We start from the raw sequence: 16,202 nt of genomic DNA, 5'->3' as shown, positions 1-16,202 counted from the left end.
TCTGGGGGGTGAGTGCTAGAGAGGTGCCATGAGGGGACCCTAATATGGTTTGGCTGTGTCTCCACCCAAATCTTATCTTGAACTGTAGCTCCCATAATCCCCATGTGTCATGGGAGGGACCATGTGGGAGGTAATTGAATCATGGGGGCATGTTTTTCCTGTGCTGTTCTCATGATAGTAATTAAGTCTTATGAGATCTGATGGTTTTATACAGGGCAGCTCCCCTGTACACACTATCTTGCCTGCCACCACGTAAGACGTGTCTTTTGCCTTCTGCCATGATTGTGAGGCCTCCCCAGCCATGTGGAACTGTGAGTCTATTAAACCTCTTTTTCTTTATAAATTACGCAGTCTCGGGTATGTCTTTATTAGCAGCATGAGAATGGACTAATACATTAAGACCTCAAGGACAAAGGTTACCCCACCTTCAATCTCACCCTCATCACCTCCAGTCATCTGGGCCTTAGTACTGGTCCTTTCTCCCTGCCGTGCCTTTCTCAGGGCAGGGCCCGTCTGTCTAGACCTGTCTCCACCCAGTCCTGAGGAGATTCCCTACAAATTCTTCTCTTTGAACTGCATAGGATGGGCCATGCCCTAAGAAGTGGGCAGAAGACTTTGAGGGACATCCTTCCTCAGGATCCAGCACGGAAGGGCCCTCCAGGACCTGCACCTGGGCCAGCGTTGCACATCCTGGCTCTAGCTGGAGCCTGAGGGACAGCCGGGTGCCATGCTGCCTACAGCCAGCAGGTGGCAGACGTGTCCTTCCTAGGAGCTGGCGCTCGGAGGGAAACCAAACAAAAAGAAAGCTGAGACTTCCTGGGCTGGGCTCTCAGGGAGCCTGAAGCTGATGTGCGGCTTGGGCTGCCTGTCAGGCGGTCGCCGGAATCTGAAGCAAGTCACTCATTTTGTGACCCACAGTGTCCACCCACAGAGAGCGGCCGTGGTGCAATGTGGAAACTGGTAGCCCAGCACCGGGCTGGATATTTGGGGACCATATGGGAAAGTCCCGGCTGAGAATGGATTACTTATGCCTGTATCCGGATCCCTGAAACTAACCTGGATGATGGCAGGTGGGAAGGGTGGACACAGTATTTGCCTCCTTTCATTCCATCATTCCATTAACTCTTACCCCAGAGACAAGGAAAGAAGAACGCTTACTCCTGCGACTTGCACATCCAAAGAGAAAGATCAATGCAAGAGTAGGGGCAAGAGATAACTAAGAAGCAGAAAACTGATGTCAGTTCACATTCCTTTAGAGCTGACAATGTGCCATCAGCTGTGCTAAATATTTTGCTTGCATTTTGTCTTGTTTGTTGCACACAATACTTCACAATTTAGGTATTATGATTAGGTCCATTTTAGAGGTGAGAAAACTGATGTTTTCAGATATTAAGTTGTCTAAAATAACTTAACTAGAAAATGCTGGAGCCAGGACAGGAGAGCGTCGGTCTCACATCAGAGTCCTTGCTCTTAGTCACCATTGCCGTGAGGGACCAGGAAGCTGCCACGTGTACACAGTAATAAAGCGAGGATGGAGGAGAAAGAAACAGAAAAGCTCCTTAACCTTAAGAGAAGCAGGTGTTGAGCTAGGTTCAAAATCAGGGGCACTGTTCTTGGAACACTTTATAAAAAGGCCTATCTGTAGGCCGGGTGCGGTGGCTCACGCCTGTAATCCCAACATTTTAGGAGGCCCAGGTGGGCAGATCACTTGAGGCCAGGAGTTGGAGACCAGCTTGGCCAACATGGCAAAACCCCATCTCTACTAAAAATACAAAAATTAGCCAGGCATGGTGGCAGGCGCCTGTAATCCCAGTTACTCGTGTGGCTGAGGCACAAGAATTGCTTGAACCCGGGAGGTGGAGGCTGCAGTGAGCTGAGATCGTGTCACTGCACTTCAGCCTGGGTGACAGAGTGAGAGTGTCTTAAAAAAAAAAAAAAAAAGCTTGTCTAATCTGGCCTAGGCCTGGCTAGGCCTGGCAGGCCACAGAGAGGGCCTACTTAGCCCCAGTGACAGCTGGAGAAAGTACAAAAGTCAGATTGAGCCTCAACCAGCCTCCTATTGCGGTAAATACATCTTAACAAACATCTCCACCCACATCAAAAGGCATGTAAGCCACTGCTCACTTCTCCCACCACATCCATTCCTAGTTTCAACAGGGCTAAAATAGCACGTGGTCCCAGCTGAGCCATCTTCTATTAGAGGGTGGACGCTGCTGCTTCTGCACATGGTAAAGTAGCTGCTTTGTAGTATATTTAGAAAGACCATTCTAGATCCAACTACCGTTTCTTCTACTCCACACTTGGGATTTCTCAATGGATCCCTGGCTTAGGACACTGACCTCAAAGTTAAGAGCAGGCCCTTAGCAATGTTAAACTGCCTAAACCACCAGAGTCTCAAAGTCTGGTGTCCTCCCAGGTTAAGGCTGGTTAGTGAGGAAGGCAGAGAGAGAAGGATCCCGTGTCGCTGAGTCTTACTGATTTACAGTGTAATCTCCTTGGTTGTGGGGTGCACATACATATAATCTATTTTGTCCTATCTTTAATCCAGTGATTATTTCAACTAAGATTCTTCCTCTGCCTTCCAGAATTCCAAAACTTCTGGAAGACAAAACAGAAAGTCTAAAAGTCTAAGTTGATGTGTTCCAGGAATTCACTGGTAGAAAATGTTCTCAGAGGGATTAGGAGGCAGTGACGGGGGAGATGGGGCCAGATTTGTCTTTTGGGGAAAGAGGCTCAGCTCAGAATGAACTAAGAGCAGAGAAATCTTCTGCTTGCTGGGTAAAAGGCTGGGACTCTAATCACACCATCCCTTCCTCCTTGCATGTTCTACCCTATGCCTGGTGGTAGTCCACATGTTGCCAACCACCAGGGAGGGACTGCATTACTCCCAAGGGCAGCTGGGGAGGAGAGACCTCTACACTATGGCTATGGTTAAGGCTTGCAACCGCTGGACTGGAAGGTGGACAGGGACAAGTGTGCACAGTTCAGCAGGGCCAGTCCCCCTGCTGGGCAAAGAGCTCAAGGCCAGAGCGAGTAGTGGAGGTGGCAGAGGGCAGAGGCTGCCGGTGTCCAGGCCAAGTCCTGCCTCATGTTGTTCTTCTCTGGCTCCTGCTACAAAGATAAGCGACGTCATTTCAGCCTGAGTTGAAATCATCGCTGGATTAAAGATAGGACAAAATAGACTAGATGTATACACTCCCCACCTCCAAGAAGATTACACTATAAATCAGTAGGATTCAGAGACACGGGCTCCTTCTCTCTCTGCCCCTCCCTGACTTTCTGTCTAACCAACTTTATCCTAGAAGACACCAAGATGAGCAGTTGTGCCAAGCCACTCAGTCCTTTTATTTGAAAATTGCGGTAACTTACACAGAACATCACATTTATCGTTTTGACCATTTGTAAGTGTACCATTCAGTGATACTAATTACATTCACAATGCTGTGTACCCATCACCACGCTCTAATCCCCAAACTTTTTCATCATCCCCAACATAGACTGTACTCGTTGAACAGAAATGCCTCCTTCTTCTCCCTCAGCCCTGCTAATCTCTAGCCTATTTTCTGTCTCTGTGTATTTGGCAATTCTAAGTATCTCATGGAAGCGGGATCCTACAATATTTGTCCTTCTGGGACTGCCTTTATTTCACTGTGCGTCATGTTTCCAAGGTCTTCTAGGTAGCATGTATCAAACTTTCCCTCCTTTTTACAGCTAAGCAGTATTCCATTGTCACCGTCTATCTAAACACATGTTGTTTATGCGTTCGTATCTTGATGGACATGGGTCATTTACACCTTTTGGCTATTGTGAATAATGCTGCTATGAACATTGGTGTACAGCTTTCTGTTCGTCTCTGCTTTCAGTTCTTTTAGATATGTGCTTAGATGTAGAATTGCTGGGTCCTAGGGTAGTTCTACGTTTAACTTTGTCAGGGACCGCCATACTGTTTTCCACAGTGGCTGCACCATTTTACATACCTACCAGTGAGAGTTCCAATTTCTCCACATTCTCACTCACACTTGTTATTCCCCATTCTTGAAAATGATAGCCATCCTAACAGGTATGAAGTGAGCCATCCTAATAGGTGTGAAGTGGTGCCACTCCGTCCCTTCGTAGGCACAGGAATCTTGCCCTTCTTGCTTTTGCACACGTTGCTCAATGCCGTCTCAAGACTGGCAGGTTCACGGCAGCTTTGCTTTCACCTGAAGCTTAGGGCAAGGGGGCAAAGACTCTCATGGGGAAATGTGGAAGCCAAAGGAGAAGGCGCTGGCCAGCAGTGCCTGTGGATGGTTTCCTTCCTGGATACCTGGGTGAAGCTGTTCACCAGACCACAGTGATGAGCCAGGAGCCACTGTAGAGAGGAACTGGCTTAGACCCTTCATCTGCAGAGGAGGAAGCTGAGGCCCAGCATGGTGAAGTGGCTTCACCATGGACAAGGTCAAGGATGCATTGGGGCAGGGGAGGGACTCAAGCTCGGGTCTCTTGGCTCTGACACTGGTCACCTGTGCTTGGCTCAGAGGGACTCTGTGCAGCTTCCCTGCTCTAAAGCCCAGGGCTGGCCACTCTGACCATGCCCAGCTAAGGGCTGAGCTGCAGCTTCCTGTGACAGTGGCAGGCAGAGATGGGATGGGGTAAGAGGCAGAAAGAGAAGAGTCCCATTTGTACATCCGGGGAATTTCCATTTTAAAGACATTGGTTCTTAAACCTCAATGTGCATAAGAATTGTCTGGGCAGCTTGATAAAAATACAGATCCCTGGGGCCCACCTGCAGAGGTTGTGTGTCCATGGGTCTGAGGTGGGCCGGGAACACAACACCCATGTTCCACCAGTGCCCAGGCGACTCTGCCCTTGGCCACACTTTGGTTATACCAAGCTCTCTTGGATGGGAAGCTTCTGGCTGAGGGGACTCAGGGCCTATTTTTGCTCCTGTGCAAGTTGTTGAGTTTCTCTGTGCCTCAGTTTCCCCAGTTATAAAAGTAAGACTTCCCTCTCCCAATTCCAGTGTTTTATTCAAGGAGCTTTGGCTGCTCAGGAGGAGAACGGCATTTGCAATGATTACTCTGCAGGTGAGACTTGGTGAGAAACACCTGTACAAATGGCTCATCCCAGGGACTTGGGGCAAACAGATGGTGGTGGAGGGGAGCTTTGAAGGTTAGGGAGTGAGGCCATCCAAGACAAGGAGCCTGGGTAAAAATTCTGCATCTGATAATGCTCTTGGAGGACTTTTTAAAAGGCAAGCAAAGGCCAGGTGCGGTGGCTCACGCCTGTAATCGCAACACTTTGGGAGGCCAGGGCAGGTGGATCACTTGAGGTCAGGAGTTTGAAACCAGCCTGGCCAGGATGGTGAAACCCTGTGTCTACCAAGAATACAAAAATTAGCTGGGCGTAGTGGAGGGTGCCTGTAATCCCAGCTACTTGGGAGGCTGAGTCAGGAGAATCGCTTTAACCTGGGAGGCAGAGGTTGCATTGAGCCAACATCACACCATTGCACTCCAGCCTGAGCAACAGAGTGAGATTTTATCTTAAAAAAAAAAAAAAAAAAAAAATTTAAGACAAGCAAGTGGACAAAACCAAAGCGCAGCTGAGAGTGGGGCCTGCCTTATAAGCACAAGCCCCCCCTTTGCCCTTTTTGGTCAATCAGCCCCAGCAAATAGCCCAGGGCTTCAGGAAGGTAACTCCCCCGCTGGGCATCAGCACCACCTCTGCTGAAGCTGTGCTCACTCCTGCGCTTTCCAAGGCAGCAGATGTGAGCCATGGGGGTACCTGAGTTGATTGAGGTGGTGCCTAGCCAGGACGTGAAATAACAGCATTAGAATAAAACAGAAACAGCGTGAGAAAGTCTTTCTTTTCTCAGGTTGACTGTCCTTCCAATCCCACCAGGGGGAAGGACTGGGGGGTGCTGGTGTCTCTATCCTCTGCCTCCTGCTGATCTTTCCTCTAAGGAGGAGAAAGCTGCTTCAGGCTCAGAGCTTTAGCATGTCACCAGCAGCCAGCTAGAATTCAATGACATCACTTCGCTTTCTTTGTAGTAATGACAATTTCCTTTAGAACTAAATCAATTTAGAGAAACGGTGAGTCTTTAACAAAAGTATTAAGAAACTAATTTGGGCGTTGGCAGAATTTCTGAAGATGGCTTCATTCATGACTGAAGCTTTGAAAACACTGAATGAACTGGTTTGCTAGCTGGCAAGACTCGATCCTTGTGATGTTGGAAAGCAAAGCTTCGGGGCTACTGAGGGAGCGTCCAGGTGGGAGTGACTTTGTCTCCTGCTGGAAGCTGGAGTCTCAGGCTGCTGCCCATTTTGACACCTTTGACACCACACGGAACGGTCTTGTTTGTCTTTGGGCGGTGCCAGGCATGATGATCTCAACCACAGTGCTTATGAGCAAAGAACTTGGCGTTGGACAGACCTTGAATCCCAGAACTGTAACCTCCCAGAGGTGCCATCTTGGGTAGACGATTTAACTGCTCTATGCTTCGTTTCTTGTCTATGAAATGAGAATGACATTGGTCCCTGCCTCATAGGGTTTGGGGGAAGCTTAAATGAGATAATAAACATAAAGCATGCCTCATCTGGTATAGGTAAAGACTTTATAAATGGTTGCTGCTACTATTAATTATTATGATTACTCTTACTGCGATTATTATTAGCCACTGTTGTCAGTGAGTTCGTTTTGTTTCCTCAGGGTGCACCCCTGCCGGAAGGGCCGACTAAGGAGAACTTACTCAGCGTCAACTTTTCCTGGAACTTGTTTGCGGGTCACAGGCATGGCGCACCAACCCCCTCCCCCCACCATTTTCCTGGGATCATTGCCAAGTCTTAAGCCAGGAAAGCTTGTTATATTAATTATGAAGAAAAAGCATGTTTTATTTAAAATCCTGGCTGCCGAATATTCTGCCATGCTGTTTCTCTGTGACAGCAGAATTGCTCTTGCATTTAGGAAACTCTAATGAATTTAAAATATAAATATACCTGTGCCTATATACGTGTGTGATTTCCCGCGACCCGATTTCCCTAAATACTAGTGTACACCGCTAAAGGTAATGAGTTGGACTTGTGCTTCGGATCAGTTAAAAAAAAAATCTATGAGAATTTGCAGTGAAATTCAGTCCCTCCCCTTTCTCTAAGACTGTGTAGATGGCAGTAAGAGGGAGGAATGCCTCTTCAGTCTCTCCTAGGCCCAAAAGAGACCGGCATTCTGGAGGCTTTGAAAAGAGTGGCTCCCATCTTCCTGTCCAAGGCCTTGTTTGGTCCTGGAGCCCATGCAGGTGTGGATGCTTGAATTAATCGGATGCTGAGCCTGGTCACTTGCCCATCTCACACTGGGTCCGATAAGTCAATATCCACAGCGTTTCTGAGCAATAGCCAGAGAAGTGCACTAAGGCAGAACCAGGCAGACAATGCACACTGGTCAAGAGGAAGGCTTCTAGATAGTATAGGGGCCAGGCATGATGTCTCACATCTGTCATCTCAGCACTTTGAGAGGCCAAGGCAAGAGGATCATTTAAGGTCAGGAGTTCGATACCAGCCTGTGGAACACAGCAAAAACCTGTCTCTACAAAAAAAAAAAAAAAAAAAAAAAAAAAAAAAAAAAAAAAAAAACAGTGAAAGAGAGAGAGAGAGGACTAGCAGGATCTGGGAAACTCAGCTTTCTTTCTTTCTCTTTCTTCTTTCTTTCTTTCTTTCTTTCTTTCTTTCTTTCTTTCTTTCTCTTTCTGAGAGAGAATGCAATGGCACCTTCTCTCCTCATTGTAGTCTCCACATCCTGGGCGCAAGTGATGCTTCTGCCTCAGCCTCCCAAGTAGCTGAGACTACAGACATGTACCACCACACCTGCTTAATTAAAAAAAATTTTTTTTGGTAGAGACAGGGTCTTGCCATGTTGCTAGTCTCAAACTCCTGGCCTCAAGCAATCCTCCCACCTTGGCCTCCCAAAGTGCTGGGATTCAGGCATGAACTAGCACACCTGGCCTCAAACTTCTAATAACAGCAGCAGTGGCTAGCCCGCTCCATGGTGCCAGCCAAGAATGTGAACCCAGTGCTACTCAGATGTCTGATTTTCAAGAAAAGCTGGGAATCTGTAACTTTATGGGAAATGTTCTGTGTTCCGATTTTCAAATGTGGCCAAGCAATTAAAATAAAACTAAAATACTCTTCGAGCCAATCTTCTACCCACCAAATTAAACTTGAACTGCGAGCAAAGTGTATTTCAAGCTGCCAATTTGCAACTTCTGACCTAGGCAAACTTTTCTGTGGCTCTATACCTGGGAAGATTCTAGAGTTCTAGGGTTTCAAAAGCCCAGAAATGTAAGCATTGTTTTAATTGAAAGCACCTCCTTTGCAGGGGAGAGAAGGCTTTGTCTTTCCTCCTTTCTAGGGATGGGCTGAGTAAGCAGGCAAGCTTGACAAGCATTGTCCTCTGGTTTCTGGGCTTGGAGAGGTCAAATTCCATTATGGCTGAGCCCAGCTGGGCCCCAAATCACTCTAAGAATCCTAGCAAGAAGAGATTTCTAAGACAGTCCATGCCTTATTTACAGTTTAGCAGGCCTCCTGTGATGAACGTGGAGTCAGACAGTTCTGGCCCCAATCCTGGCCGGAAAATTAGTTTAACATCTCTGGGTTTGTATCTTATCCATAAAACAGGGATAATGATAAGAGGCTGTGCTGGACAGGTGCTCAAAAATGATAGGTTAGAAAAACCAAATCTCGACTAAAACAGGAAGGCACAATGAATGACGCCTTGGAGTTCACAGCAATGATTTTTGACCCATATCTCTTGGGCTAGTGGATATCAGAATAAAAATCTCCATGACAGATGATTCCAAAGAACAGTCCTCATTTGCTATACGATCTGAATTCACGGGAGAGTACCTGGGCATCTTTCCAATGAATAGTGACCACAGATCTTGCAGCTGCCTTTCTTTGGAGTTTCAGAGACACGTGGAGTGCATTACGCTTCACCCAGCAAACATGTGGCTGGTCTAAGAGCCTCCTTTCCCTACAGGAAAAGCCATGCCCCTGAAGCTGTACGAGCCAAAGAAGTCTCATCCTCACCCAGGGCCCCAGACAGGAGACTGGCTACACGGAAACCAGTCTGTAATCTAGAGCTCAGCTCTGCCACTCATCAGCTATATGACTTGGGACTGGCCCAGTTTTCCAGCTTTGTTTCTGTAAAATGGGAGCATAGTAGGAATTCTTCTTGGGGTCCTTCCAGAGATGAACTAATTCATAGAAAGTTCAGGGGCTAGCACTCAGGACTCCTCATTAAATGGTAGCAGTTAGTTATGACTTTCAGCTGTGTGGGGCTGGAGAGGCCACCCAGCCCAGCTGGCTATGTGGCTTCTTTACCCCCCATGATGCCCCAAACTCTCCAAAGCATCTGAACGACTTGGCCACTTTCCCCTGATGTCTGTGTGCCGGCCTGTGGAACACAAGCCTCCTTCCCGACCACCTGTCTGGCACACATCTGGGGTAAGAAAGCATTCCAAAGCCCCGAATCCTCTCTTTGGAATTGACTAAGCTCATTGCCTGAAGGCTAACTCTCATATTTTCTCTTTTATCCATTATTGACTTATAATTTCATCGCTAACCCTAAAAATTCACTAGGGTTTGCAAAAAAGGGATTTTTCGGGACCATTATCCTTGTGTGAACTTCAAACAGACTGTGTCAACATTTCTCCTTGCCTGCAAAGTTTAGGATCTAACTCTTTCCGACTGGTATGTTTTCTGGGTCCCGTGTGGGCCTCTGATGATTTCTCCTGCCTTTCTCTAGACCTGTGGTATTTCTGCTGTGTCTCGGCCTCAGACACCCAACAAGCCATCAAATGATGTACGGGCTTGACAACAATTTGTAATTGCAGCCACCACACACACACAAGTCATGAATTGAAAAGAAAACCCTTTCAGAAGTGAGTCACTTGGCAACTTAATACAGAGCTAAGGTAGGTGTCTGAGCACAGTTGTCAGAAAAGAAAGGAGAAGCTATTGTTTTAAAAACATGCTAATCAGAAAACCTGTAACTTAATCTGCTTCTTTCAGGAAATGCTCTATGGAGTGAAATGGGGAACAAAATGCAAAGATACTTAACAAGATAGAGAGGTTATGACTGTTATTTCAGTTCTCATCCTCTGCCCACTTTCTTTTTTTTTTTTTTTTTTTTTTTTTAGTTGAGACGGAGTCTCGCTCTGTCGCCCAGGCTGGAGTGCAGTGGCCGGATCTCAGCTCACTGCAAGCTCCGCCTCCCAGGTTTACGCCATTCTCCTGCCTCAGCCTCCCGAGTAGCTGGGACTACAGGCGCCCGCCACCTCGCCCGGCTAGTTTTTTTTTTGTATTTTTAGTAGAGACGGGGTTTCACCGTGTTAGCCAGGATGGTCTCGATCTCCTGACCTCGTGATCCGCCCGTCTCGGCCTCCCAAAGTGCTGGGATTACAGGCTTGAGCCACCGCGCCCGGCCCCTCTGCCCACTTTCTAGCACCCCTCCCCAACAAGGCGGAGCACTCCCTGATTTTTATAGAGAAGTTGTGTTCATTCTTGACATTTTAAGGAAGTAGAGCTCACATTTATTTGCAAGCCACATACATGACCTCGTTTAATTGCAGCCCTCCCCAAATTTATGAGAGGTTAGCACTTGATCTGCAGAGGACAACACTGAGGCTCAGACAGATTATGTTCCTTGCCCAACATTCCACAGCTAGAATGTGGCAAAGCTGAGATTCAAACCCTGGCTCCAAAGCCCACATTCATGCCTCAGACTACAATCAGCACAGAACTCCCAGGAGACTCTATTTCTGTGCAAGGCCCTGTTTCACATGCCCACAGAGATCCATCTGACACTCTTGGACCACGGCATGCAGAAGGAACTAACGTCTTGACAAGTCATCTGCTCCATAAGGTCCTGAGTCCTCCATTCAATACTCTCTGACGGGACTTCCCTTCCCTGCTCACTGCAACCTCCCTTGGGCCCCTGCTCACCTTCTCTGCCTCATCCGCTGCTGTCATGGGAAAAAGGAGACAAAGTACTAAACACAAAGCTTCTCCTCAAATCCAAACGATTTATGCGGACCCATTTCCAGGATCGTTTGCAGTCAGCAGGCTTCCCCTCTAAGGCCACAGTGCATTGGTTCTTACCCTAGTGTCAGCCCCAAATCGCTGGAAAGCTGTGTGTGTTAACACCAATAGATAGGTATATTTTCCTGGGGAGATAGTTTATAGCTTTCCATGGCTTCTCAAAGGGGTCTATGAGATCCACGACAGGTTACAACACATGCCCTGGGGCACATTTTCTTGCCCCAGTCTCCTTTGCTGGAATGCATTCATCAAGTCTCCACTCCAAGGTGGCTCAAGTCAGACACATGTTCCCATAGGAGTGGCTGTTCAAAAGAAACCAAGCCACAGGCCTGCATTGGTTCTTGGAGTTAGAACATCTCCAACTTGGCAACTCCAGCCTTTCACTCTAAAGTTTCTCATCACTCCCAGCCTAGCTTGGTCCTCCTAGTAAACTTCAGAGCCTCGCAACCACAGTTATTAGAAAAGAACACTCACCCCACAGGCTGTCTTTCCCACCAGAGCCATTAACAGCAGAACATGGAGATCAGACATCCTGGCAAACATCTTTGTAGTTTAAGGACTTGTGTTTTGCTCTCAATAAAATTTCTTTTGTTGTCTATGCCTTTAGGGGGGAAAATGTCAGTCTCCAAGGATTCAGGAACAAATGAAGAGGATGCAAATTATTAACTAGGCATCAAATACTGTTTAATGTTTAATGTTTTGCAAACCAACTATCTTGATTAAACAAATGGCAACTTTGGGGCTGGGCTGAGTCATGAGGTGGTTTCTCTTCTGGGGAGACACTCTCCAAAGAAAGTAGCTGACATAAAGAGCCCCTGGCTCCACGGTGCACATGGCAGCTGCTGGATGTTCCGTACAGAAAGCCTGACAGTGTAACTAGCATCCCAGCCTCAGGATAAAAGATCAGGTGAAGCCTGTGCCACAGGCCTCTGCCAGTGCCGATTTGTACAGAATGTTAATAGACTTCTGGTTCATCAAATCGCAAACAGAATTAAGGCATGGATGGGTTCCTAATAACATCACACTTTATATTCGTGAGAGATAAATTAAAGGATGCAAAACTGCTATTGACAAACATTGATTCTGGGCCCTTTGAAGTGTTGCCCACAGTTGCTTGTTGCCTTCAAAAGTTTTCTTTTAAACCTCATTACATAAGGCTTTTACTTTTTAATTATTTTCCCCCTTTCACTGGAGTCTTTCTTTGATCAAGGGGAGGAAAATAAAACATGGTGTTCATATTTCGGGACAATTGTTTCCTATGTTCCTTATTTAGTTATGCTGGTTGCAGGTAGAGTTCTATTAAGCAGCAATTACCTATTAAGTGTGGGTTCTTGTGGACACAATTGATCTCTTTAATAGGCATGATCTTGATCTCCTGTAAACAACTGACTGCCCACAGTAATCTATGCCTGGGTTCCAGGAATCCTCCGGACCTGAGTCATAAATCCAGGTTTTGAAATGCCGCTGCCAGCGGAGGCACGTGCTCACCCGTGCCCCCTGCCCAGCCCTTCCCCCACTTGCTATCCCTGCTTGGCACGTGGACTGCGTCAGTGGTTGCATCTGCTTCTGAAAGCCAAGTTGCCAGCCTGGGAGGGCCGCACAGGTCCGAGCCCGGAAGAATGCCCCAGTCACCAGATGAGCCTTGAAGGACTGGCCAAGTCCTGGTCCTGCCATTTTACCTCCTAAATAACTCATTTTCTTTTATCCATCCTATTTTAGGCAGCCATCAACTCCCCCCACCCCGTCCCCCGCACCATCCACATCCACCTGATCACCGTAATACATGCCCATGTTAGTAGTCCCTTTTTCTTTGTATTATTATTATTATTACTATTATTATTATTTTGAGACAGAGTCTCGCTCTGTCATCCAGGCTGGAGTGCAGTGGCACAATCTTGGCTCACTGCAACCTCCGCCTCCCGGATTCAAGTGAGTCTCCTGCCTCAGCCTCCTGAGTAGCTGGGACTACAGGTGCCTGCCACCACACCTGGCTGATTTTTGTATTTTTAGTAGAGATGGGATTTCGCCATCTTGGCCAGGCTGGTCTCAAACTCCTGCCCTCAGGTGATCCACCCGCCTCCGGCTCCCAAAGTGCTAGGATCACAGGCGTGAGCCACCACGCCTGGCTGTAGTCCCTTTTCCTAGAAAGTTCTTCTCTAGCCTTACTCTGTCCTTCCCCTAATTCTTACGACAATCATAAATCTGTTAACTGGAATGCTGCTCACTCTTGAGCAAGTTAATTTCGTTAACTCACCTGGTTAAGGCATCTTTCATCTTTTAGCCCAAACGTTACTTCCTCAGAAGCCCTGCATGCATTTGTTCTTTACAGCATTTGTCGTATTGTCACATGGTCGTAATGTCACAGCTGTATCGCTATTTCATTAATATTTGTTCCCCATGTCCCTATTGTTTCCTATGTTCCTTATTTAGCTATTAGACTGAAAACTCAGGACAGCAGGCCCTCAGGAAGAGCAGGCCCTCTGTTTCGATCACCACTGAATCCTTGGCATAGGTGCCCAGCACTGGATAGGCACTCAATAAATTTATGTTGGCTGGAATGAACAAATGAATAACCACTTTATTCACGTGACAGTTGGACATGTTATCACCAGCATGCCTTAGACAGCATAGCCAACTCAATGTGAAAGGAAAAACTGGATGTGAAAAACTAAAAGCATTTGTGAAATTTTAAGCACACGTCAACTTATTCATGAACACTCCATTAATATTCATCAAATACTTATAGAGGCTCTGCTGTGAGCCAGGCATTGGTGATGTGGGGAGAAGGAGGCAGGTGTGTGAACTGGTTGAGGAGGAGATGGGCAGAGAGTGAAAAAGTAAACAGTCAATTTTCGTTAGTGATTTCTACGAAAAAGAGTGAAACAAGGTGATGGAATAGAAATCCTCATGGGCAGGAGGATGGAAGGTGGCTATGATGACATGGTGGCCACGGTGACATGGTGGTTAAACAGGATATCTGTGCAGTGCTGAGGATTTCGTTGGTGGTTACCTGATCCCGGAGCAAGGCCAAGGAGGCAGCACACATGAGGACTTTGCCGGAGTCTTCACAGTGTTTGTACAGACGGTAAAAAACAAAAACGGAAATGTTCAGGCAAGCCAAACCACGAAATCACTCATGAGACTCAGGCGTCTCTTTTCCCCTCCACTGCCTCGTGTGAATTACTGACCTTCTGACTTTGTGGAGAGATTCCCAGAAAACAAGCCAGAAGCTTTTCTTCCTGTGTCAACAGGAAGTGACCTGGTGAGTTTGCTGTTCATCTTTGTAATCAGATTAATTTCCCTGACATGTAATCTTCTCTTTATTTTCAAACAAAAGGGAACAATTTTGCTCTTTTTGTAATAACTGCAGGCCTTCCACATATTGTCTCTTATTTCCCTAAAGTTTTGTTATCATAGCAAAGTGAAATTAAATGCATTTCTACACTTAGTCCTAAAGGAGAGAATTCTCTAAAATATACTTAATCTTTTTTAATTTAGAAGGACAAAGGAGGCTGGCTAATCATGTAATATGTCTTTATCTGGGGAGCTGGAACTAACCTACCTGGGATCTTTGGTTTTTAAATCCAAACACAAAGGCTTTAGTGCTCATCTAGATGGGGGTTTCAAATGTTATCAAGTTAATCTGGTCTCTCTGTTTCCTGGGCGACACTTTCTCACGTGTTAGGTTACACACCACTGGAGAGAGTCCCTGCCCTGCATGGGAGGCCTTGGGAGTCTGGTTCACTAGTTGGCTGATTCTTTACCAAAACGAAAGGCTTCTTCACAAGGCTCTTGCCAGAGAGCCACCCCTTGATGTTCTAAACAAGGGATTGGTTTTTGTTTTTGTTTTTGTCTTAAGACACAGGGCTTACTCTGTTGCCCAGGCTGGAGTGCAGTGGTAAAATTGTGACTCACTGCAACCTCAACCTCCCAGGCTCAACTGATCCTCCTGCCTCAGCCTCCTAAGTAGCTGAGACTACAGACACTTGCCACTATGCCCAATTAATTTTTAAATTTTTTGTAGAGATGGAGGTCTCACTATATTGCCCAGGCAAGTCTTGAACTCCTGAGGTCAAGCGATCCGCCTGCCTTAGCCACCCAAAGCCCTGGGATCACAGGTGTGAGCCACCATGCCCAACTGAGGGATTGTTTTTATGCAGCAATCACCTGTTGGGCCTGAACAAACGTGTTTCATGTTTGTTTGCCTCAAGTACCTTGAGGCTTCTTCCTGCTAAGCCTTCAGGAAGGGGAGACAGCCTAGAGAAGCACCTAAAAGCAGCACTCGGACTCAGAACAGACCTGGGGTTGAGCCCCAGCTCTGCCACCTCCCCAACTGTGTGACCTCAGGCCAGTCATTTATCCTTTCTGGACCTCAGTTTCCTCATCTATAAAATAGGGATAATGTAGCTCTTTCTTCGTGGCGTTACTCAGAGGTGTAGGTGGGAGGGTAAAGGTAAGGTGCTTAGTGTCATGGCGGGCATAGAGCAGACCTTTGCAAAACACCCTGGCTTTGGAATCAGTGAAGTCTTTCCATGGGATGGGACTTGCTGAGCCCCCTCAGAGATGAAAGGGCCTGGTGCTCAGTAAGTCTAGTCTCCAACCCAGGGAAGGAATGACCACCTTCTGGGGATGAACCTTGTCTAATCTGATCTCTTTAGGATGAGATCAATAGACACTTTCTGAAAGGGCGAGAGAGTCATTTTCTGTTGCAACTACTCAATCCTGCAGTAGTAGCACAAAAGCAGCCACAAGTGACACTTATGATAATGGACATGATTATGTTCCTATAAAGCTGTATTTACAAAAAGAGGGCCGTGGTTTGCAGACACTGCTTTGGGAGAAAGTGATGCAGCCAAAGCATTGCACAGTTACAGGGGACGCTGGAAAACAATGGAGGCACATTGAGACATGGAAGGGGCACCTGGGCTGTTGCCACAATGCTGCCCTCAGAGCATTTACCCAGAAAGCATGCACACACACCACATCTGGAAATCATCAGACTTTTTTGTCGGGTGGGGAACTAAAGATCATTCAGTCATTCAATACACAAGTGTTTACTGAGCACCTACTATGTGCCCAGCAGCGCTCTAGGGAGTAAAGAAGACAGATCGGGTTCCAGCCTTATGGAGTTAC

The 16,202-nt window shown here is 46.9% G+C and overlaps 1 protein-coding gene across 1 annotated transcript in view; it reads right to left on the bottom strand.

The window, feature by feature from the left end:
* Positions 1-11,755, bottom strand: part of HABP2 (hyaluronan binding protein 2) — a 36,421-nt gene extending 24,666 nt beyond the window's left edge. Inside the window, exon 1 of the mRNA XM_010365932.2 lies at positions 11,544-11,755. Within this exon, the coding sequence (XP_010364234.2) occupies positions 11,544-11,612 (69 nt within the window). The 5' untranslated portion in view covers positions 11,613-11,755. The remainder of the gene's footprint in view (positions 1-11,543) is intronic.
* Positions 11,756-16,202: the final 4,447 nt, after the last annotated feature.

This window comes from Rhinopithecus roxellana, chromosome 11, assembly GCF_007565055.1.
Source record: "Rhinopithecus roxellana isolate Shanxi Qingling chromosome 11, ASM756505v1, whole genome shotgun sequence".
Taxonomy (NCBI): domain Eukaryota; kingdom Metazoa; phylum Chordata; class Mammalia; order Primates; family Cercopithecidae; genus Rhinopithecus; species Rhinopithecus roxellana.
The sequence above is the reverse complement of the archived record's forward strand: the minus strand, read 5'-3'. Positions and strand labels throughout refer to the sequence as shown.